Consider the following 25222-nt stretch of genomic DNA (forward strand, 5'->3'; position numbering starts at 1 on the left):
AAATTCTTTTCACATTACACATATAAATAAGTGAAGCCATGAATCTATGAAGATTCCAAAATAGTTTTAGACCTTTATGGACCTCCAAGTTAATATCATACTGCACACTGAGATAGCAAGTTCTTCACAATTAACACTAGTCATTAGCATAGGAGGTATGATCCAGTGTCCTGGTCCTGAATACTTGGTTAGGGAATTTCTGCACCTTCTGAGGTGCCTGTTACCTCCTATTCCCAGGGATAGATGGCAGGCTGGATGGATCTCAGGCTAATCCAGTCTATTTTGATCAGTCCTATGTCTCCCCAAAACAAACTACCTATGATCACTGGCAAGATGAAGAAATCCTGTCACTCAACTCTCAGTCTCAAGACCATGTTTAAAACTAAAGATATTTCACTACACCTATGTTGTAACTTTGCATCAGCCAGTGCAGGTTTTTAGCAAATAAGGCCCATTATGGGCAATGGTTCCAGCACTTAAGCACAAGATTCAGGCAAAATAAATCTAAGTCTCATTAGTTCAAGTAAAAAAAAATAAAAAAATAGTGCCTGCACATTAAGTTTATGGATAAGACGGAGAGATGAAAGCTTATTCACATTAAAAAAAAAAATCATATGCATTTTCTAAAAAAAACCCCTCACACAGAGAGAAAGAAGAAAGGGTATTTTGAAACCCCTGATTTTTCCTTTTTAGAAAACTTCAGTATTTTCATTTCCTGCTCATTAACACTCAATCACATACCATGTAAATAATACTATTTTTGTGATTAGGTACTGTCTTGAATTTCTGGTGCTGGGCAGAACACCTAATTTCAGCAATAATTCACCATCCAGATGTGATTAGAATATAATTCTTATGGAGCTATATATACACTTCCTATATATATGGTACAGGGTAATCAGTCTTTCTGAAGATTGGATTAAAAAGGATTGAAACAACCTTAAAGTGTGGTTTAGAAATAAATTTCTGACACTGACAAACTGTAAAGCTTTTTGAATTGCAAGGCTAGGCAAGACAGATAGTAAGGAGTGGTCACTTTACTGGCATACATTCCTCATACAGCCCTGAATTTATACTGTCATATCCTCATCCTGTATCCATAAGAAAAAAACAGCAACACTTGTAATTTTAAAGTAAGAAATTACGGGGACATGGGGGATTTTTACCAGACATGTCCAGTAAACATAGCTCAACATAGCATCTGACATAGCTTGGCTAACAGACACCCCTGATACCCATCCCTGCAGGGTTAGTGGGAAGGGAGAGAGAAGGGCTGTCTAGTCTTCTGTACATTAAGATTACCTAATAAACTACATCATGAAACACAGCACAGAAACAAGTTTTTGAGGTACTCTTCCATTCTGATTTTTTAAAAACCTTTGGAATTAGGAAAAGGAATGTACCCTATTTCTGACCTCCTCAAATTTGTTCAGAGTGGGCTAAGTAAGGGTCATAAACAAATAATCACACTTTTTTGGGGGTAAATTTCATTATTGGACAAACCCAAAACTTTTTGCCATTTTTTTAATGCCTCTGCTGCCCTCTGGTGTTGCTTCTCTGCAGCTTCACACACAAAACGAATGCAAGAGAAACCCAGAAAAATCTGCCACAATGTCGTGGTGTGTAGAAGTTACGCACGAACGAATAGATCACGCTTCCGGATGTGGTTCTCAGCTACATAAATGTTCTCATGTAAGCAACTGTGGCTCACTGCTAATACAGATACCAGAAAAACTGTCAAATGCATCTCAAGATGAACCTGATTTACATAAAGATTGGAAAAACATGACCCAACACAAAAGCTGCAGGTGGAAGCAAGTCCTTACAGGCAGAAGCAATACCAAATCCACTATTTACACCCAAAAGATGGTGCCCCACTACAAAAGCTGAAAGTACTTGAAAAGAAAGCGAAGTGTCTGTAATTCATTATATGCAAAAAAAACCTAGAAAAAATTCATTCTGTATTTTGCAGTATGAATTAACAATTCTAGCCTTGTCTACAACTGAAGACTGTGAGCAGAAGGCACCGCTGCAATTACATCCCAGGGGACTGCAAACTGAATAGACAGAAATTACAAGGAGACAGATTTTTATCACAGTGGGCTTCTATAGATTCCAGAGAAAGGAAGTATTTAATTCAAGACCCAAAACCATTTCTGGCACCTCTGTGGTGCCTATAAATTTGACACAAGAGTCCTAGAGATCATTCAACAAGAGATCAGCCTCGTTTTGCCTCAGAGGTCCTCAAGCATAAATGAAACCAGTAAAAAATATCAGCAGGAAGGTAGAGAAGAGCACTAAGAACTAGAACTAAGTGTACACCAAGTGAACACCAAAGTGTTCAACTTCCAGTATGTAAACTCTTTATAATAAAATAATCTCAATACTCAAACCTCAAACCATTTATGTAAGTTTACACAGTAAACAGTAATTAATCCACAGCAGAAACTAACACAGGACTTGGTAAAAGCCAATAGCATCTGAATTGACCGAAACAGTTCGTTTCAAATTAAAGCGCTCTTGTGGCTGTACTACTGGTTGAAAATTAATGCCTGTAACACTTTGTGAGAACAAAACCAATGGAGTTCTGAACAATAAGTATCTGTATTAAGTAGAATTAAAATGAAGTATAATAAAAATTATGAGAAGCTACACACAGGGAAATTAAGATTATTAGTGCATTGTATATTCTAAAAAAGCACTTCATTATACATATGCAGAAAGGGAGAGTCAAGACTGAGATGTGACTCACAGACTTCCTACAATGTATTTGTTATGTAGTTATAATAAAATTTGAGTATGGCCATTCTAACACATTGCAAAACAATTTCCTGACAGTTACAATTTTGCAAAATTAGATTAAGTGATCACAGACCACATTATTTTAATTCCACTGCTTACCAAATCCCTACTGTACCTACAAAAAGTGCAACACCGCCATCCTTAGAATGTTGCTGAGCTGTGTGTAATCATGGGGAGAACACTTGTATATTTTTCATGTTTCTTCTTCTTTTCCTTCAGCATCAAATACTGTCCCATCCTGGTGATGGGACTCCAGGCAGTTCATGGTACGTAGCATGGCTCAGGACAACATGTTCGTCGTATCAGGAGAACTTCTTCCAGTAATAACAAGCACAGAAGTCACATACACAGAATGACACCTTTATCTCTCTATTTTTATCATTATTATCATTGCCCAGAAGAATGATTGTGAACTTTTTTTTCCAAGCTCATCACTCTGAAAACTCCAGGTTTAAGAAGCTTCAAGTGGACTGCATGAATGGATTTCCTCTAAGGATGAGATTCTTCAAGTTACTTCTCCCTCTTTCCGTGATCATCTTTCTTCTTTTTTCATCCACCTTTTGACTGTCATTCTCATAAGCTTTGACTGGAATGCAGCATAGATCATTTTAATACCATAACCAAGTAAATAGCTGAGGACTTTGACATCTAAGACAGGGACCATGACATTTGATACCTACACACAATGTGGGGGGATTTTTTGTGTTCTGGTGGTTTGTCGTAGGTTTTTTATTAATATTTTTATACTAGAACACTTCATGCAACTTATGCTTATAAAAATATTTCACAAGCATTAAGGGTATGAAAGAAGGAAGTCTTTCAGAAGGTATATTCCTCCAATTGCAGTTTTTATAGTGGCTACATAGTCATTCCAGGCATCTCATGCATTTACTGAACTGCCTTTAGACTGTATCAGCTGGAGGGGAGAAAGGTTAATACATGCCATTTATTTGACATCTGTTTTGCCTTTGCTAGTGCACCTGTAAGACTTCAGGAGGTTTATTTAAAGCATACAGTGTTGGTCAAACTATTCTTAAAGAAGCTGGTGGGAATTCTTCCCATCACCTTCAGTATGAAGAGCTATGAGCCAGAGCTTGTGAAAAAAAAAAAAAAAAAAATATATACCCTCCCAACAGAGTCCAACTTTAACTTAGGAACACACTGTAAGAAGGAAGTTATTTTGTGCATTTATGACAGCATAAACAAGAATAAAATTTAATATTTATTAGAATTTCTTCCAGCAACAGCATTCAACATCTTAACAAAGCAAGTTGTGAAGTCTTAAAAAAATCTAGGATTACAAAAAAAGTTCAAATAAGTTGTTTCCTATATTTAATGGCAACAAACAGGGAACCTCCTATTTAAAAACAAACTTGTCATATAAACAGCATTATTTTAAGAAAATGTGATTAAGATGATATGTAGTTTTCAGAATGGACACACAATGTACGAATATCAATCAGAATGAAACAGAGGGGTGGAACACACTATCCCCTTAAAATCTCAAAACAGGCTTTTTGAAGAAAGGGGAGGGAGGAGGATCTTTCTAGTGAAATAACTTAGAAGATACCACACAATGGACAAAACCAAGAGTACAGAAGACATTACATGACACCCTCATTACAACACCCCCTCAACTCTGGTTATACAGTAAAGTTAGTAAAGTGCATCTTTAAAGACTTGTCTAGTGAAATAGCTTTTCCAAATATAAAACACAACACGTGCAGTAACAGTTAAATCGTAGTGTAAGTTTTTAGAAACTAATTTTTAACCTTTCATTCACTCAGGAAGGAAAGTTTTAACTGCAGTAGTGTTCACATTATTCTTCGATGCATCCTCATGTGCTTTTGTTACTTGGCAAATCTTTAAATACGGAGCATGGCAAAATTATGCAGTTTAAGCAAGTGCTTCTCTCAATTCAATACAATTCTTCAACAGCAGAGTGGCCACATGCAGCACAACCATGTCATATTTTGGGAAGCTTTGGTGCACTAATGATGGGATTGGTCTCCTGTAAATACCTCCGTCCTGCACTCTTGTAGTCATAGGTGCAGGTGTGAGTCTCTGCATAGCGGTGTGTTGCACAGAAGTTGTTTCCACATCTGAAGAATCAAGAATATTACAAGTTACAAGCTTTTAGAAGCTTTTAATGCTCTGACATGCTGGGAGCCATTTTGCTTAATCAAGTCTTAAACGACAGAGCTATTTGTTATCTTCCTTGACTGATAAAACATTAACGGGTGGGGTACACAAAATGACATTTTTGTGTCACACATGCATTTCACACTGCACATTTTAATTTTGACCCAACAGTTTTTTCAGCTGGGAAGCTAAGCAAGATCAATACTCCAGGAACCAGCTAGCAAAGATCAAATACACTGATAAATTAGTAATGATTAGCTTTGTTTTTACTTTCTTTCTTTTTTAAGGACCTCACAATATTATTTGCGAGAATATGGACTATTATTTTAAGGACACAATATTATTTGGAAGAATTCGGAGGACAAAACCATGGACAATAATTTCCTCAGGTGAAATCCACATAATGCATTTAAAGTCAAAACCACTACATCACTCAGACAATCAAAGCTGCTGTTTTCAGCATAACTTCTGCCTGGCATAAATTCAAATTAGCCATTTAAGATTAATAAATACAGATTTAGCCAGCTGTTAAGAAATCAGACAAACTACAGGGAACATAACTTCCTGTAGGACTTCAAAAGGGTTCATCTATCCAATACCAGTTGCAATTTTGATGATTTAAGATCAGGAATTTTGCTTCAAATTTTTGCTTCAAATTTCTGCAGCTAAGAGTCTTACCAGGAGAAAAGCATACTTTGGATGTTGCATATGACCTGGAAAAGTGCTTTACCTGAAGACCCATACTGGTGTCCTGTTGCCTGATTTGATAGAGATGCTTCTTGACAGTAACTGACACCACTCAAAACCAGAATTCTGTTCAAATGGATTAAATGCTACCCATCAAACTCATTATTATATTATAATCCTCTATTTATTTATCTATCTGCATTCATAATAAACTCTGCAGCTGTTCCTGAGGCTTTGTGTGCCTGGAAATAAGTTTTCTTTTCCTTGGCTCTTGGTCCTATAATCACAACTTTTCTCATATGACTGTATTCTCTATTTGGTTTATGTTGCTTTCTAGTAAGAGGTCCTATGGTTACTCCTTTTGAAACCAAAACAAATACTATTCTTGGAGATGAGCCTGTTCCCCATTAATTTTTAACCTTAAGCAAGCTGATTAGTTACTTTTAGAAGAGCTTGCAGCTATTTGCTCATCAGGAAAAGTGAGTAGTGTCCAAAACTGTTTCAAAATCAGAGACTGAAGAGTTTTCCTGGTTTTTCCTGAAGTTGTTAAAGGTATTATTATTGATGAGAAACTCTGCAGAACATGTATTTGTAGCAAGTTCTTCTCCCACCAACATAAAATGTTTTTTATTATCTTGTTCATTTCCTGGTACCTTCCATTCTGTTACCTTCTATTTCTTGACCTTCCTGGAAGAACATACACCTCAAAAGCAGAACAGGGGCAACATTCCTGAGTTCTAATTCCTGCAGTTTTGCTGAACTGAGAATTACAACTTTTTTGAAGGTTGCCTTTTGATTTTCTATGCTTAAGGAATACCATGCAGCAAAGAAAACTTTTTGGTTAACTCAGCTATCAATTTTAAGTAACAGCTGATTATACACTCAGCCTACCTGCACTCATAGCTGGTTGCCAATCCAGTTTTCTTGCCACAAAGAAAGCAGTGCTTTGAAATTTTCTTTTTTGTTTGAATTAAGCCATTCACAGGTGGAAGATGGGTTGCTTCACCTGCTTTCAGAAGCAGAAAGACAGCAAAGACAACTTATTCACAAACTAGTTAAATGTTATCTTTCGAAACGCAGATTTATTTTGCATTTCTTAGGATACCTCAGGTGGTAACCCCAAAGCCTAAGAGAAGAGGGGAAAATAAACCCTGAAAGCCAAAACAGGAAACACACATCAAGCCTACGAACACCTTTGGAAGAGGCATGCCAATGAGCAGAACTGTTATTCTGAACACCCCTTAAAAGTTAATGTAAGCAAGAAGTCACAGAACAAATCAAGAAACAGATCTCTTAATGGTCTTCTCAGGTGTAAAATGAACACAGAGTGTCACTGGGAAAGCACTGTGCACAATGGCTTTACAAAGAATTAACTGGGCAATCCAGTACCTAGCATCCAATATCTTCAGTATACTAGTTTGCCAAGTAAGTACTGCAACATTTTAAAATCTTGCTGGTACTCCATAATTGCAAGAAAAGTAGAATATTAGACTACAGGCCTCTACTTAGCTGTATAATTACATTAAGTACTTTGCCGATGTTTGTAAAATTTCTATACTTAAAAATTTACTTTATTTTTATTTTTTGCCATGTAATTCTTGGCTGTTGCTTTATTAACTGGAGATCACGTAAAGAAAAGGCTTCTGCTTTCTTCTTCTCCCTTCCCTCTGTAGGAGTAAGTTCTTTGTCCTCAACTTGCTTAAGCATATTTCCCACACCTGGATCACTAAAACGAGCAAAGAAACCTCTCAAACATTCTTTTAAGTGTTTCTACTGCTATGTTGTTGAGATGTTCCCAAAAAGTTATCTCATGAGTTCACAAGTATTTTTTGTCCCAGCACACCTTTAATCCCAAGAGTCATTTCTGAGTTGAAATGCAGCAGACTACACTCAATAGTAGCACCAGGCAGTCACTACACACCACAGTCATCACTACCAACCACTCCCACCCCATTTCCATTTAGCTTTGAAACTTCCAGGCAACATTTGGCCACACTAACAATTTCATCATCCAAAAGCACACAATTTCAGAAGCATCAGTTTGCCCAGTTTGTGAAAGAGACAGAGCTTGGAGACAGCAGGCCCTGTGGACCTACTTGAACAGAAAAAAACAATACACCTGTCTTCACATTTACGTCCCTTCAGCAACTGCAATGAAAAGTGATCTGTCCTTTGGCCAGTTATACACCAGATATAACATTACCAGCCACATCTCTCTCCTGAGCCTGTGTGATATGACCACACTAACTCATTATCTGGCATCTTTTGGAAAATACACTTTTGTCCAGTGTAAGATTCACCAGAGGGTGTCTTCTTCACAGTCCTTTCCAAAGTGACTCGGGCGTTAGCAGGTTTCCCCATCATGCAGACAAGGCTCTCAGGGTATCTCCTCTGGAGCAGCAAAGGCCAGACCTGTTTACAAACTGCCTGCCAAGTCAAAGGTGTACCCACACTTGTGAAACAAAGGCACAACCTTCTCTTTTAGCAGCTTTTGCTCCAACATTACAATTACATATGTTTTTCTGTTGCAGCTGCTATTTGGACATCTATTGTGTAGCTCATTTTCTATACTTGGATCTGGAATACATACCTACTGCTTCCTAAGGTCATACAGAAAGAAAAGAAAAATTGCTAACTGCAAGTCAAAGATATATAGAAGAAAAATTAAATGTGCTGAAAATCCTCAGTTTACTGTCTTAAGAGCTTTAAAAGCATTAATTCAGACAAATCCTTTCCTCTCAATAGAATTAATCACATAAGCAGTTAATATCTATGCATAACACATCCTTTTCCAGTAGATGTCAAACATTAAGCGCTCCACAGTTACCAAGGATAGGATGGAAAGAATGATGACCAGCACAAAAAACAGTGAAAAATCTGCACTATAAGTGTTCTGCAGCATCCATGCCTTTATTGCTTCCTCCCCACTTTATTTTGTACTAAAGACAATGCTACTGATAAATTTGGCTCTGATTTCCTAAGACTCAGAAATATTCACAGAAATGATAATTTGGAAACTTCAGCACAGAAACTCACATTTAGATATACAGATGATGTGCAGGATTCACTAAGTATTAAAAAAGCTAAGAAAGAATTGCAGCTATGGTCCACCTAAGACCTCGATGCCATCTGCATGTTTAAGAATTGCTTAAAATATTAAAAGATTAACCATGCTATAGAAGTGTAACACAGCAAGGACTCTAAGCCAAATGCCTTACAAAGATAAATTATTTTTGTCCTCTCAATGTGCAATATATCAGGAAAGATTAAAGAGTCATCTTTAATTATTATGTAAGTTACTTACCTACTCTTTTCCCTACAGCTGCCATACTTCCATTCATTCCAAGCCCATGCGCAGACTGAAAAAAAAAAAAAAAAAATTTCCACAAGGAATTACTAGCAGATGGAAATTAAATGAAAATGTAGGTAGTCTCATATCAGCTTATTTGGTATCAATGTTTTATCAACCTGCCCACGAAGAGGCCAAGATAATTTCTGCACACAAAGTTACAATTCTGCAATATAAAGCCTTACCCTCAAAAGCTATTTAATAAATCTGCCCACATTCAAAACACAGCAAAACAACAAAGTACATTAGAGACCAGAAGCCTGGCACATATGGTGCCAGTCACTGGGCACGCTTTGGAATAAATGACAATTAGTAAGCAGCAGAAGCCAGATGACACTTCTAACACACACTCACAACTCTATCACTACAATAACTTGTAATTTCAGTTGTGAACTGAACAACCACTTTCATCTTCACGAAAAATTACTTTTAGGACCTGTTTAGATAAACAGGCAGTTTAGATATCATCAGCCATTCAGAAAACAGTTTAAGACAATCAGGGATTTAAATACACCTCCCACAGCCCATCTGCCTCTCCTGACAAGACACACAGACATACACACACACACAGTAGTTTTATAACATCAATATCACATAAACAGGAAAACCGGTTTCTTTGGACATGTGCATACTCACTAGAATATATTCAGCAGCTTCATTTGGAGGAGCAGTTTTCCTAAAGCCTTCTTCCTGAAAATGCTGCAGGTTTGTAGGTAGTGCAATACCAGAAGTCCGAAACCTGTCAGTCCCACAGGAACTCTGTAAACTTTCCCTGTTTGTGCTTCGGGCCAGCGAAGCCAAAAATCCTAAGTTACTTACAGAACTCGCAGGTTCTTTGGCTGCCTTGCTAGCCACATCTGTGATGTCCCTAGCCTCTGCTTTAGAAATTACATCAGGTCTTTTGCCAAGTGACTCTACTTTCACACTACAAAATCTAGTGGTTCTAGAAAAAGAGGAGTCTGCTATACTACGTACTTCCAATGATCGAAGCACGTTTGGGGAGGCCGCAGATCTCAAGTTACCAGCCTCAAAGCATCTGGGCTGTGCTTGTGGTTTCAGAGTACCATGATGTGCCACTTGCGCTGAATACCGGAGGGGAGACAAAAGCAGATTTTTCTGAGGACTTAACTCGCGAGTACTGAGAAGACCAGTCTCCATTGCTGCAGTGCTCAGCACTTTGCCAATAGGTTTTCTATGCTGCTCTACAACCTTAGAATCTTTGTCTCCATCAGGCAGTTCAAGCTCTGGGTTCACCTTTCCTATGTCATATATCTCACTACACTGTTCAGCAGTGCTTGCTTCTGTTAAAAAGGCAAAAGCATCTGGTTCAGGTAGGTGTTCTTCTTCTGTTCCATACAGTTCCACGTTTGTTATATTTGGAAACAAAACAGCATCCTCCTCACTTGCTGAGGTCACATTTTCAGATACTTTTTCTGAATTTGCAGGCAGGGACGAAACGGGAGTCAGAATACTATTCGTAGGTAGTTTTGCATTTTCTAGTTCAACCCGAGATATTTTCGGTGGTAACCTGATGCTATTGACTGGCTGAGACCAAGAGTTGCTCTGCCAAGTGTCATCTTCCTTAAGGAAGTGATTAGCTGTGGATGGCATTGTTCTACCAGCAGTGGCCAAAGTAGCCAATGCTGAAAGTGCGTTTTGGGGAGATTCTGACTGATGCAAATTCCCAGGAGGAGGTAGGCACGACTGTCCAATATGGGGGAGCACTCTGAGAAAGCGGTGACGAGCAGCAGCCACTGAGCCACTATAGGGTCGAGGAGTCATGGGAGGGCGAGGCTTCACCTTGACAGTTTTCTTAGGCTATTTAAAAACAAAAAAAAGTCCAAGCAAAATAAAAAACCTCAACAATTTATCAACAAGGTACAACAACAATTAGTATTTGAATTCCAGTTGCACTCAGAAGACCTGACTGAAAATATATTCTGAGGAATTCAGACAGTGTAAGGCCAGAAAAGATCAGATAATTCTTTCTACTCCCTCATATGTTACTAGCCATCAAGACTTCAACCCAACATCTGAGTAATAAAATCAAAGATTATAATCAAGAAATGTTTTCAATAAATAGGTGACATATCAGACACATAGAAAAAGGAAGCCAGAATGCCATCAAAGTTATCCAGAGGAGCTTCAGGTCTCAAACACAACAAAAGATGTAAGGAAGTACAATCTCTTAATTTTATATCTAGGAAACCTAGTCACACATGAGCACCAGCTTTATGTTTTATTTTCAAGATAATATCATTCCTGTATTTCACTCCATAGGCTTTTCAGTTACAGTATATCTAATGAAATTTCATTTAATTGAGAAAGACTGACTTTTACCAGAGCAGCATTGCAAAGCAATGGTACTTCAAGTACTGGAAGAAAAAAACCCAAACAAACAAACCCACAAAACCCACCCACCCAAAAAAATCTACCCTTGCAAATAAATCCAGGACTAGTAATGAATTCTTTGCATGAGGGCAGGCAGGTCCATGGAATGCCAATGCCCCTCAGCAGAATGTTTATACAATAGTATTTACATCAACAATAGTTGAGAAACCCATGTTAACTTGACTTCTCAATATGGCAGAGGATCTGATCTACTTATTCGAAAAGTCAGCACAAGGGAAGCCCAAGCCATTTTATGACGGTAAAACTGAAATCACAACTTCACCTTTTTACTCAGATTCATGTTCTCCATCTTTGCCTTGAGCAGTTTCATTTTGTTCATAGTAATTGAATTCTCAATGATCTGTTGGCCAGAAGGTGATGCCTCTGTCTCATCTTCATCATCAGCATATAAATTATAAACTGAACCACCACTGAAAATAAAAGAAAGTTTGAATTCACCCTTTAATGAAGTAATTTAATTACATTTTCAATGTATTCTCACAACTAGGAAGTTATATCCGTAGTTGATCTGTTGACAAAACGTTATGTAAAACTGTATGCAAAGATATTTTAAATCCATTTATCCACATAACTATCCCTTATTAGGGCAAGTGATGTTGCTGAATCTGAACATAGCCACACTTCTGGCAAGTTGTTATATCATATACAGTTGGTTCACACTCACTATATATTTTCCCCACAGAGGGGACATCCAGTTCCACAAATGTCTCCTGAAGATATGGCCAAAGCTGTTAAGTGTGTGACTCAGACAACAAGCTGATCAGTTTTCCAATTAACCAGACACTGGCATGGAAGGAAAAGTCCAAATTTCTATCCATCCTGAGGGGTGTTCTCACCATAAATGGAAATGGAGGGGTCACCCATGTGGATGTGATACTCTATTTCTCCTTTTCAAAATAAAAAAAAAAAAAGAAAAAAGAAAAAAAAAGAAAAAAAAAAAGAAAAAAAAAATATCAGTTTAGGTTTCCAAAGAGTCCAAAGAGTCTCACATTTGGAAAAAAAAAAATAGATTAGAATTGCTAGTCCCAAGACAAAATAATTTAAGTCAGTAGTCACTGGAAGTTTATAGCATGACATTTCCTTCTTCCATTCCGCATTCTAAAAGAATACAAAGCATCAAAGTTTTAAAAATCTGCATCTAACTTGTTTTTCCTATAAAGCAATAAAGCATTGATCAGTAACACATTCAACATTTGCCAGTGAAATGAAAGAACCATTAGGACTGTCCAGTTCATTACAAACTGATGAATTTTCAACACTGTATGTAGTACATTTTCGAGTGTTTTAGTTCTTCCATTAGGTTATGAGCGTCTAGAAATCATGACAACCAGGCAATTCCCCTAATTCCCCTGTGTTCATACAAATGACTTAGTAGATTTTGCTCAGGTTTCTGCTCTCCAAAAGAGATCAAGGAAGAACTGAAAGTCATGTGGAAGTCAGTACCAAAAAGAAAATATCACTCATTACAGCTGTCATCTTACCTGATTCTTGGAAATATTCTGCTGCCTTTAGAGTCAGCATTTTTTGCATTGACTCTCCAAATCCAGTTCCTAAAATGTAACAGAATTCCAAAGGCAACACAGCTGGGAGACAGCGTGGAGAGCAAGACAGCAGCAAGTTCAAAGCAAGGGTCACCAAAATAGACCAGTCATTTCTTACCCAAACCTAAGTAAATCCATATGGAGACAGTCAGCATGCATTACATATAGATACTTCTCCTGGTTAAAAACCCAACACTAAAAAAATAATTTCAAAATTTTATCTTTACAAAGGTTTACATCACCAAGTCAAAAGAATTTGTTGAACATCCCTTCCTGCTAGATAAGGACAGAAAGCAAAGTGGTACGTCTCATGTTTGGTTGGTTTTTGATTTTTTTTTTAATTTAAAAATAATTGTTATCTTTTCCTTTCATTTTCTGACAAATAGGGGCCAAAACCACACACCAATAAAAAAAAAAAAAAAAAGAGCAACAAAAGGATTGTTTGCCTTAACATGATTGTAAGAGTAAGGGAGATGGACAGGGAGTTTTGATATTTGTGATATTTTCAGTCCATTTTACAATAAGTAAATTTTAAATTTACATTGTCCACAGGTGTCAACATTCTTGAGCTCTTCTTTGTAAAATGCACGTCGCAAAAATTATTAGCCTGCTGAGACCCTTTCGGGCAGTCCTCCACCACAACTTCAACATTCTTCTAACCCAAAGATACTGATCACTGTATGCATTTATACTTTTGTCAACTAACTCAACCACAAGTTACCAGTAGCTCAACCACAGATAAAGTAAAATTATCTGGAGAACTTATAAAACAAAACCAAAACTAATGTCTCATTTTTAAATTTCAGTCAATGAATTCTGCTCCAGGTATCTCCGTCCTGTGAAAAAGGATGATAAACAAGTGCTTCAAAATGCTTAGTCACGAATATACCCACACATGACACATATGTCAGTATGGAAAACAACAGTATTCAGACTGACCCACAGCTTTACTCTACAAAGATCAAACTAAAAGGTCTGATTTGCTTCCATTCTCTCCTCCCTTCGCTACTTTTTCTATTTCCCACAGTCTCACCCAGACATGATAACAAACTCAAGAATCAGTACTTCCTTCCCCACCAAATTACTATCTGCCTTAGTAGAAAAGCTAGCAAGTGAACTCCCTTAGAAAGCACAGAAAACCAGAAACAACTCAAGCTGAATGTTTTCAACTCAGGTGGCTTCCAACCCAACTGGTTCTCTTGACCAGCGCTAGCACATTTCTTAAACCAAGTGTACTTGACTTTCCTCCATGCTGCTGTGCTTTGAAAGGCTTACCCAGGTACCTTGCAAGAGCCAAATGAATGTGGTTTACTACTCCCCATTTGCAACATTTAGGCAATCTCAGTAAAGTTACTAATAAATCTATACATTAGGATTACCCAATGGAAAAGTACAAAGACTTTCAGACCACCATCTACACTAGTTTTAAATGGCAAAAAAAAAAAAAAAAAAAAATCATCAACACACACACTAAAATTTGAACATATAGGCAGATACCAGGGAGCCCACTCTATGGAAAAATGAAATTTTAAGCTCCTTATGACAACTCCTTGCACTAATTCACAGTACAGCATCCGCAGTCCCACCTTTGTGAATGGTTTTCGATGTTCACTGGAGCCAGAGGCTAAAGAGAAACAAAGTGGTAACAGGTAGGGTAGCAGCAAGAACAAGAATTACACCAGTCTGCTCATCTTCCCAGAAGTGTATCCAGCCCAGTGCAGCAGTCAGGTTAGCAGTTCTTAACCAGTTACGCCTTTTTAAACCTATTTCAAACAATACCATATGTGGCTATTTACTGAAAGAGTACAGCGGCTGAAAGATAAAATCACAGATCTAAAATATTTGTATCTTTTCTCTTCCTTGTATATCAAACACTAGGGCTTTCTACTCTGTATAACACTGTGGGAATTCAACTTTGATATTTCTTTCAGTCAGTGGTTTTTAAGTATAGATGTCTTATAAAAATTTTTAAGAGTAGTATCATTCTGAATACAAATTGAATATAAACCCAGTACAAAGCTCTTGCTTTCCCTTTGCAAACAGAAACAAGAATAGTCACTTAAAGCAGTTTGAGCCATAGCCTTGGAGAAAACACAGCTAGTTCCCAGAAAAGGGACTCCTTTCCTCACAGCTGTACAAATATTAAGTTATTGAGAGGATAAAAGTACCTATCCAAAAGGTGCTGTATAAAAATAAAATGGAATAATTTTTAATAAATATAAATTTTGATATTTCTAGGAAAAAGACTACCAAACTGTTTACTACAACTACAATGTAGTAAGTAAAGTGATACACCTGTCCTTCTGAAGACAAGATCACTGGATTCTGACAGCAATTAACACAAGCTTGGTATCTCAACAGTAGCTAACCTCAGGCCTAATTACATCCAAAATCTGGCGATATAGTTATTACTTCAGTACATTAAAAAAAAAAAAGACATAAAATTACAGAAAAACCTTCCAACCAAAATCCATACAAAACCAAAAAAATCCCCACCCCACAAGAAGCACAACAAAACCACTCCTCCCTTCAAACCAAACAACCACTCCCCAAACAACAAACTAAAAAAGCACATAGGATTTTGCACTGCCAATCTACTATCTTCCTGACTAATCATTTAGTCAAGTCACATCCATAGGAAAAAAAACCATTACTATTTGAACAGGGAAATGTTTACAAAACTAAACAAATACCTTAAGATGTTAGGGAGAGCACTTAATGGAAGTTTTTAATATCTGATAAAATATTGATTTGATTCTCTCACAAGTTCCTTTTCAGAAAAGGCTGGAATGTTGACAATTGTCTGAAGTATCAAATCAGTTTTATCTCACGAAATTAGTTCATACAGTGATAAGAGAACCATCAGCACAACCACTGACCACAAAGCACTACTGTGCTGTTAGGACAGTTACAACAATTTAATAGCCCTTAGGAAATAATTCTTGCAATTTGCCAGATACTCTTTTGATAAAACCAACAAATACAGCTGAAAATTACACAGCAACCCAGTTTTGAAGCATAATATAAAGATTAAAACCAACTTTACCTCAGAGATTCAGATAGTGGTGTTAAAGTGCCATCACCCCGGTCAACCACACGGAAGAAATTCAACCGATCTCCTTCTCGATACACTAAGAAGGTAACTTGTTTGTTGGATGGCCCTTTCTCCCAGATCTTGTCTCTAGCAGGATCCATGTATTCAGCCATTTCCCTGATAGGATCTTTCACAGGAACTATAAAGACAAAAAGACAAAATAAAACCAAAATATTATTATTGTTGTTTTGATCACCTCCAAGTGTTCAGCCCAGTTTGTAACAGGAATCCCCAACCTAGAAGATATGCTCTGTTTTTTTCCCCAAGTGGAAATTATCAAGGGAATTTCTTCGTTCTTAGTCCTATACAGATGATCCACATAACCAAGTTTATTGTCTGTAGCAATTCGTGATTCTTATCAACCATATTTTAAAAATTATTTGTATATAATGACATTCCAGGATATTTTTTTCTTCAAGTGAAGAATTGATGATTTTATGACTTCATGATTCTGTATATACAAATATACCTCATTTAAGAGAAAACAAAGTGAACTTGATATGCTAAGTAAAAGAAGATGGGGAACTCCCCACCCCCTTTTTTTGTTAAGTGTTTTTCCAATTAATTTGGAACTGAAGTCTGATTGTCTAAACTGCTTACTAAGAGAAGCTCTTTACAGTTATAAGATGTTGCAAGAAAACCACTATCCTTAACTTCCTTAACACTTACCTCTTCTGGTGTTAACAGGTCCACCTCGCATAGCCAGAACCAACTTCAGAGTGCAGCCTTCTGAAATGCTGTAAATAACAATAAATACATTTATTTATTGTGTTTTCTGTTATTGATTATAGTGTTTTCTGTTGTTCATGCTAACAATGGTTTAGAAACATTAATAAGAAACATAATTTTATTCTATACTTACTTATAATCATTCAAACAATAGTCATCCTTCAATTCCATATTATTCCAAATTAAGTGCTGCTGAGAGACAGGAATACCTAAACAAAAGAAACAAACAAATGACTTAAAATTGGTGCTTGGTAAGAGGGCTTCTGGGGAGTTTTGATTTTTGAAGAGTGTGGGGCTGATGGACTAAAACTGGATCACAGGAGAAAGAAGAGAAGAATCAAAACAATGACAGGCACTCGAGTAGTCTTCAGCCATGACATCTAACCTCCAAACAGTTATTAACAAACCAAGGATTTTCAGAAGGCTTTAGCTCATACACAAAGTTCAGTCTTTTGGTTCAGCAGAGGGTGTGTACAAGTGTTCAACTGCTTCAGGCTTATTGAATACTTGCTCTTTTTCCAATCATCAGATAAGGGAGATTTTTTCCTGTTATCTGAACTTCAGAACTTTATGCCTACTGACAGGAAAAACAGGATGAAACTTCCACCTATAAATACAAAACTGCTGAATAATTTAATCACAGATTGGTATTTTGTATTACCCATATCACAATACAGACACAGTCACATTAAGGTGACTGATGGCAGCTCTATTACAGTGGCAAGAAGTGCAAATGTGTTTTTATCCCTGCTTGGTCTGGGACCTCAAAGTTGGCATGTACAGTTTAGAACCACAGCAGTTAATTAAACTTCATCCTACAAACAGTTTTGTTTCATTCTGGGTGTTTCTTTAGACCATCAGAATGCTATTACTAATATCCAGTAATACTCACTTTCAACACAAGTTCTGGATGATTTGGCTATTTTTTATTAAAAGAAAGTAAACATACTATGTATTTGTTCCTTACTAAAAATCCATACTCTACACAAAGAGAATCCAAATTCTAAACCGTTTCTGTCTGCATAGTCAACTCAGATACACATGTAATACACATTAAAGATAATAAGCAAAAGCCAGTAAAACTTGAGGTCTTCACACATCTTTACTAGAATGCTACTACAGTTTGAATTTTGGATAGAATAAGAATGAAAACAGTTATGAAAGGATAAGACATCTCAGACCATCAAAAGAAAAAAATTTTCCCTTCAGCATCAAAAAGAAGTTCTTCAACTTGTCTAGTGAAACTCAGGTAATTAAAACCTCACTGTGCATTCACGACAAATATTAATTAAAATGTCTATTTATAGAGACCAAGAACTACTTTTTCCCAAAGTTCTAAACATTACTTCTCAAACTAAGAAACAAAACCTATAAAGGTATTTTCTTGAAGGTTACATTTAAATAATCTTATACTACATTTTTATTCATTACATGTTCACATACATAATAGGAAACTCAAGCGGCAGCACTACACAGTAAGACTTCCCTAAGCACATCCGTCAGGAAAGGAACACTAAGATCAGTCTTTCATATATTTCCCACAAACATCCAAGGTTTCAAAGGCTTGTGAGAATGCTTAGCAAGCTGTGGCAAGATCAGCCAAGAAGCCCCTTCCTAGATAGAGTAAGGGCACAAAGCTCCCAACACCCATCATGGGCAAGGAAGAAAAGGGGACAAGATCCTGGTTAAAGTCCAAGCACATTAAACAAGCAAGTAGGAGACATCCCTCTGCAGAAGGGGGAGTGCACTTTGGAGGAACTGTCATTGTTTTTCTTCAGAAGATATCTTCTTTACAGAAGACAACAATTTTCTTTTTCTCAGCATGGCTCGTATCCAGATCTTCCCTGTCCTGAATGACCAACACAACTTTACTCCACTTGACTGTGTTTAACAGGAATCTTACATCCTCTGAAGTCCACAGGACATTTATACCAAGAATATGTTCATATAGCAGACTAACAATTGCTACTACACAGCCAGCTATTTAATAGCTGGTTATGGTTATGTTTCAAGTCAGCAGTGTGAGCAATAGCAACAAGCTGGCAATAGTCAGTGTGTCTACAATAAAGTTTTTTGTGTTGTTTTGCACTCTTCTGATTACAAACAATCTGATTACTCTCTGCATTTGTTATGGTTTCAGCAGCCTCCAAGGAGCAATTTCCAATTACTTTGATAAACTGAGAGCGTATTTGTTAAAAAGGCTGGCTTGCAGCTGGCAGTACTGGAGTGAAACATGGATTTGCTCATTCAACAATAAGCAATGTATTTTTGATGAAATGAACAGATGAAAAGAGGATACTCTGCTGTAATTGGAAGCAGACACATCTTTATTACTTATTCCCTTTTATAGTGCTTTCTTAGAATTCTGTGTTTATACACTGAGGAAATAGTATGTGCTCTATTCAGAGCTTCAGAGGCAGCAAAATATGTATCGTCTGCCCCTTTTCTGGATTATAGTAATGATTTTTTGAGGAGACATTTGCTCATGAGATCAGCATGTGCAACTGCCAACAATAATGGGAACTGTGTGAAACCATCCATTATACCCTCTCCCTAGGCAGGACATGACGGTATCACTGGCCTACCCCAATTCAGTACTGAGAGGTAAGCAGAGCAATAAGCTGCATGTCAATACTCAAATGGAAGTGAGCTGGCCAGGTGATGCTACAGGAGGACAGAAGAATCTGCAGACTACCTACTGAAATGGCTGCAAGTGCACTGACAATGTGACCTACTAAAATGGGGGAAGGAGAGAAGCTGCTACCCTATCCTGTCTCTGAATCAGCATATCACATACAGCCTTAAGCTTCCCTCCCTTACTCTTCTTCTTGGCATGCTAAGTAGGTTCACCACAGAAACTGATTTGGTTGTCTCAGACAGGAAAAAAAAAATCCCAGTAGATTTCAGAAAAAAACCTTGATTTTATGTTGTGGGTATAAAGTTCCTATGTTAAAAACTCCACATACATTTCACTGTCAAAATTCAAATGCACTTATCTTTCATTCAGTCTTGAAATTGCTGGAGCCTCTTTCTGTTTACAGAAAGGCTGGGCAGACAGTCTTATTTTCCCCCACAAACTGGCTACATTAGTAAGAGATGCAAAAGCCTACAGCTTACAGTGGCAGGACTGTTTTCTTAATTGTTAAACCCCCAGCTTTCACTTGAATGACAGTAACTACGGCAGCATAAATGAAGTCAGTACTGACCTACTCTTTGTCCAAGAGACTGACTAAGAACAGACTACAGACAGCAAATCACCAGTAACTGAATGCAGGCCAACAAAATTTCCTGACAAAGGTGATCTTACTTTACAGCTTCCAGATGCTGCTCTGGGCAGCCATCCGCTCCGAGCAGTCTTGCACTCACAGAAATGTCTCCCCAGCTCAAACAAAGCACAAGCTTAAGAAACGCTTCATGGGCTCTATCAGCACAGTAAACAGGCAAATCATAAAGCAAATAGATGTAGGGGAAAAGTAGTAAACAGAAAAAAGCAGGTTTGGTTCTGTTAAAAATTCATGACACTTGTGCAATCCACTTACTCCAGTCCTGGCAGAAGCACAACTGTTTTCTCTAATGCAAATAGTAATAAATATCATTATGACATACTCTGAATTCACAGAATATTGAAAGAAATTACAACATCTATATGAAGTCTGCTTGACATTCTTTTAGTTTCTTTTATTTAATGTGAAGCTGCTGTACACAGGCAGTAAAATAATGACAGCAAAAAGACCACAGAAAAACAACTTACATGATGAACTGAATATGCACATACACAACAAAATTACTGCTGCATCTGTCATTCCCTGCTGAACACAGAGGAACACCTACTGAACACTGAAATCAAGATGTACTCTAAAGCTAGTTCTCTTTATCCCCTTACAATAATACAAGAGAACATCTAAATTTTCACCTAAGAAGGCTGATACTTCCACATACACAGATCATAAAATTCAGTTGCAACTACTAACTCAAAAAATCATGACCAAGTTGTTTTCTTTTATTTTAAAGCTAGCTACATAAATTAACAACCTAACACTCCATAACAAAGACTTCAAATTAATTCCTGCAAGCTAACAACAACTACCAGCACCAGATCCCAAATCCCACCTCTTCCCTTGAGACTCAATCCTCTTTCCCAGCAAACATGCTTACAGGTATTATCTATGGTTCTTTTATAGATTAATTAACCACTACTATGAATATGCTACCTGAGTGCTGTGTCTATAAAACAGTGTAATAATTGGTGTTTCTCAATGAATACTAAACTCTGCCCAGCCCAGCAGCTACAAGGACTTGTGCAATGGAGAAAGCAAAGAGACCTCAGGTTAAAAAACCCCATTACTTCCTCTTTCAATGAGATCCTGATTTTTTAAGTTTACTCATGTTAAAGTTCATCCTTTCATGTCGCCTTGAAATCCAGATACCATCCCATCCATGTTCATCAACATAGATTAACAAGTAAAACCAATGAAGTAGGTAGCACTGCTAGCAGCACTGTGTGTGTATTCCAGCTTTTATGCCACCAGTAGAGACAAAGGGAGCTATTTCTTCCCAGGTGAACCATTTTACAGGGCTCAATCAGTGAATCTGAGACTAGGAGCGATTTACCCCTGGGGCTCCAATGTCAACACTGTAACACATACCCTGTTTACTTCACATAAAACATATTGAGGACAGATGCGTGGATCTAATCCAAACACACATCAGATATGCTATAACTTCAACTTATGAGTAGAAGACTTGCACTAAAATTTCAGATGCATTAGAACCCATAAGCTTTTATGTATATTCTTTACTGACTAAAACCACTGAAAACACATAGCTGGAAACATTGAGCTCTTTCTTAGTAAGGTTGCAATGTCTAGTCAGCTTTCTAAACAATGCCTTTCCATATCAGATCACTAGCAGGCATCAAGAATGACAAACAATATCTGAAGTAGTCAAAATTCCTAACATGCCATCCATATAATGCTTTTTTATTATGGTGAAGACAGTCTACAGTTACTGATTTTCCAGCTGTTGACAAAGATCAATTTGTCTTAGTTTTATTATTAGCCTCTTTCAATTAGAGGCACTGGTAATATTTCAACAATTTGTTAACTTCTAACACCATTCTAGATTTTTCTTGGAGCTTTCAGGTCTCAGCTCATTTTTTCACAACATCACTTTTTCTTTGCTTACATATTATTGTCCCCAACATCTAAATGTAGAAAATACATATAACTAGGGACCTCATGTAGTCTTCCAGCACTGCAGGAGGCATTCTCCAACCCAACCACAGGTGCAGCTTAAATAAGAGAGATTCACACCCCACAAAAGCCAATACAATAATAAAAAGTGAAAACCAGCTGCAGAAACAGGAACAGATGTAAGCCTTCTTCTTATGCTATATCACAACAAAATTACTTCTGAATTTTTGTTCCACCTGGGTGATTTACTGCTCGAACTTGTGCACTATAATGGGAACTTTGTCACTGAAAAATTGTTAATTATTATTTTACATGCAACAGCAACCCCAAATGCAACATAAAATTAATTTGTCATTGTATATCTGTTTCGTCCAGACAACTGATCAATTTTTCACTCTGCCTCCCACAAATCATTAATCAGGAGTGTACAAATATTTTAACTCTGCTATGGAATATCAATATTTCAACTGACTTCTTACAATTCATTGATAAGCACCAGTGAACTCATCTTCCATGTTTAATGAAATTTACTTATTATTAATTCTATACAGCAGGCAGCCAAGCCGTAATTACCCTACCATCCTATGAACTACAACATGCAAACAAAATTCCAGATAAGCATTATTGTAACTTCATTACTGAGCTGTTCTTCTAATAAGAATTGAGGACACTTTTGTAAGCTGCAGGTGTAACTGAGTATGGCTATTCAGTCTCATATTTTGGACTACAAGGAATTCAAATCCCTCTTCCTCACATCTACTGATTTCGTCATGTATCCTTCAAAGCTCACTCCAACACTGATACTGCCCAGAGAGCCTGCCGCCTTTGCTCTCTACTGCCTATGCCACCTTTTAATTCACTGTTCGTGTTCTATGCGTGTCTCCTACACCTATAATTGATTATAGGTAGGAAAACCCCTTTCCTTTTCTTCACCTCCAGCCTCCAGGAGCATCTCGACACATTCTCTGACTTACAATTAATTACAGCCTTGTCTGCAGCAAACAAAAGCCCATCCACACAGCTGCACTATTGTACCTACACGGATGTAAGCTCCAATCATCTGCACGGTGGAGCTTCTGCTGTGTGCATCTTACTAGTAAACAGTCCCCTCTGTTGTTGCAATGCTTGTGTGTTTTAAGACTTGTGCCAACTGTCTGGGTTTTTTTCCATCCACTAGAGCAGTTTTCCATAAGAGGAGGAGAGCATCTTAGATTCCAGTCTACAGCATTATATTACATCTCCCAGAGGATGGGTTCCACATAGACAGAAGGATGAAAAACACAGGTATACAAGGGAAGGAGAGGATCCTTTTTCTTAAAATTAGCAACTCTGATACTCTCCTCTTCTACAGCTGTGCAGTTCTTTAACCTCTCAAAAGTGAAAAAGAAGAGGATGCAATACTTAAACCATGAATATCTAAATATTTCAAATCACATTATTTCATGCAAGGTCATCCTCACCATAGAGGAAAAGAGGTAAGAGGGGACTAACCTACACCTATTCTTGCATCAAGACTGGCCTCATAACTTAAAGGAGATTTTCACTTTGCAAAATGTGTCAAGTTTATCACTTTAAGACAAAGCATTGCTCAGCCAGATGTCTACCAGCAAAAGATCACTCATCCAAACAAAATTCAAATCAGTAACTTAAAGCTGCCTTTGGGATTTGCCTGCACTGCAGTTGCTCTTGTGACTGCAGTATCATAAAAAAACCATAAACTCGCTAACCTAATCAGCAACAAACATAGCAGCAAGTTTAAAGTATGCCCAGTTACAGTATACACATATTGCATGGCCCAAATTTATAACTTTGCTAGTTAACAAACAACTTGGATCAGAGAATCCACAGAATTTCTGCAGTTAACCTTAATAATTGTACACAGAAAAAAGCAAACCCAGCCAACCCACCAGAAGAGCAAACATACCAATTCCAGTGAAACCTAAGTCATGAACTTAGAGAAAATGGAAAGAACAGAAAAACAACTCAGCTTCAATTAAACCTAAACCATAAACTAAGCACCTAGTTTTTATACATATTGCTAAACACAACATTTAAGTTTGATTTTAGCAATTATGATTTCTAAAACAGGACTTCTTCTAAAGTGATAAAGTTTACACTGAAATAAGAGAGAATAGTACCTTCCAGTCTTTGAATTTTAGCTTTCACAGAAATAACTGTTTCAAAGGGGGAAACTCGCAGCTCAAAGCAGGTTCCTGTAAGCGTTTCAATGAAGAGCTCCATAGTTTCATAGAAAGGAAGTTTGTAGTGAAATGGTCCCATATTATCTTTATTAAAAAAAGGAGGCTCTTTCTTGTTGGCCATTAGAAAGGATTTACAACTTCCTTGTAAGAAGATCTGTCAGGAAACTACATTCCACTTCTAGCCAAGGCAGCTTTGAAGACACGTGTAGTGCATTGCAGTTCATCTTTAGGATTTTTCACCTATAAAGCAAACAAATATAGTTCTGACAACATCTAAATATAACTGCTAAAGAGAATTTAAATTTATTTTATGTAAAATGGTTGCTAAGAAACATTAAATTATTACCTAGGTAGGGCAAGATAACCCCAAATTTTACTAGCAACGTTGCAGTTTTAGGGCTCTTGTGTCAGTCAGCATTCCAGACTCAACCTACCACCTTTGTTATTTCTGCTTCCACAAGCGACCTGACAACCAGACGCCCAATACCTCCTGACAGGAGCTGAGCCCTCCGCAGTGTCAGAGCTAGAGAAAAACTCCAGAAAGGCGTAAGGACAGGGACTGCTCCGGGCTCAGGAAAGGCAGCTGGAGGCGGCAGCTCAGCCAGCGGGGTCCAGCGCCGCATCGGAGCGGGGGTCGGAGCTCGGCGGCCGAGCGGAGCGCCCGCGAACAAAGGACGGCGAGCAGCTGCCCCGTCCCCGCCGCGCCTCGGGGCGGCCTCGCACCCCGGGCTGGCCGCGGGCCCCGCCACCACTGCCCCGGCCCCCGCTTCCTCCCGGGACACGCGCCTCACCGGCGGGGCCGGGCCCGAGGAGGTTCGAGCACAGCCCCTCTGCCCCGCCGCCGGGTCCCCGCAGGAACGGCGCTCCCGAGGGCCCGGAACCCGCCGAGCGAAGGCGGGGTCTCACCTCAGCTGCCGCCGCCGGGCCCGCTCGGGGGGAGACACGGTTCTTCCCCCCCGCCGCAGCTGCCGGAGCCGGCCGGGCCCGGCGGGACGCACGGACCGGAGCGCAGCCGGAGCCGCCGGGGAGGCAGGAGCGGGAGGTGCCGCCCGGCAGCCCCCGCGCTGCCCCGC

General features: G+C 38.2%; 1 protein-coding gene across 4 annotated transcripts; it reads right to left on the minus strand.

The window, feature by feature from the left end:
• Nucleotides 1-3971: 3971 nt before the first annotated feature.
• On the minus strand, nt 3972-25186 carry ZFAND4 (zinc finger AN1-type containing 4). Of its 4 annotated transcripts, none has more exons than XM_058842124.1 (10): nt 25056-25186; nt 24087-24389; nt 16890-16965; nt 16697-16764; nt 15980-16166; nt 11655-11802; nt 9617-10798; nt 8936-8990; nt 6523-6637; nt 3972-4904 (listed from the first exon to the last, which is right to left on the minus strand). In XM_058842124.1, exons 2-10 carry the CDS (start codon nt 24268-24270, stop codon nt 4769-4771), a joined length of 2151 nt encoding a protein of 716 aa, XP_058698107.1. In that variant the 5' UTR covers nt 24271-24389; nt 25056-25186; the 3' UTR covers nt 3972-4768. The 4 variants fall into 4 exon arrangements, with proteins under 4 accessions (XP_058698107.1, XP_058698105.1, XP_058698106.1 ...); XM_058842122.1 differs by having other exon boundaries at nt 3973-4904; nt 6523-6640; XM_058842123.1 differs by lacking the exon at nt 25056-25186 and adding an exon at nt 24584-24720 and having other exon boundaries at nt 3973-4904; nt 6523-6640.
• Between the last annotated feature and the right edge of the window lie 36 nt (nt 25187-25222).

Source organism: Poecile atricapillus, chromosome 6, assembly GCF_030490865.1.
Source record: "Poecile atricapillus isolate bPoeAtr1 chromosome 6, bPoeAtr1.hap1, whole genome shotgun sequence".
In the NCBI taxonomy this organism is placed as follows: domain Eukaryota; kingdom Metazoa; phylum Chordata; class Aves; order Passeriformes; family Paridae; genus Poecile; species Poecile atricapillus.

Bases quoted from the DNA above. Each gene is read 5' to 3' on its own strand.
- ZFAND4 (XM_058842122.1), bottom strand. From the start codon at position 24,270: ATGGCCAACAAGAAAGAGCCTCCTTTTTTTAATAAAGATAATATGGGA. The intron at 16,167-16,696 runs GTAAGTGTTAAG...TTGTCTTTATAG, and splicing joins ACCTGTTAACACCAGAAGAG to TTCCTGTGAAAGATCCTATC. The intron at 10,799-11,654 runs GTGAAGTTGTGA...GTTTTTAAATAG, and splicing joins ACATGAATCTGAGTAAAAAG to CCTAAGAAAACTGTCAAGGT.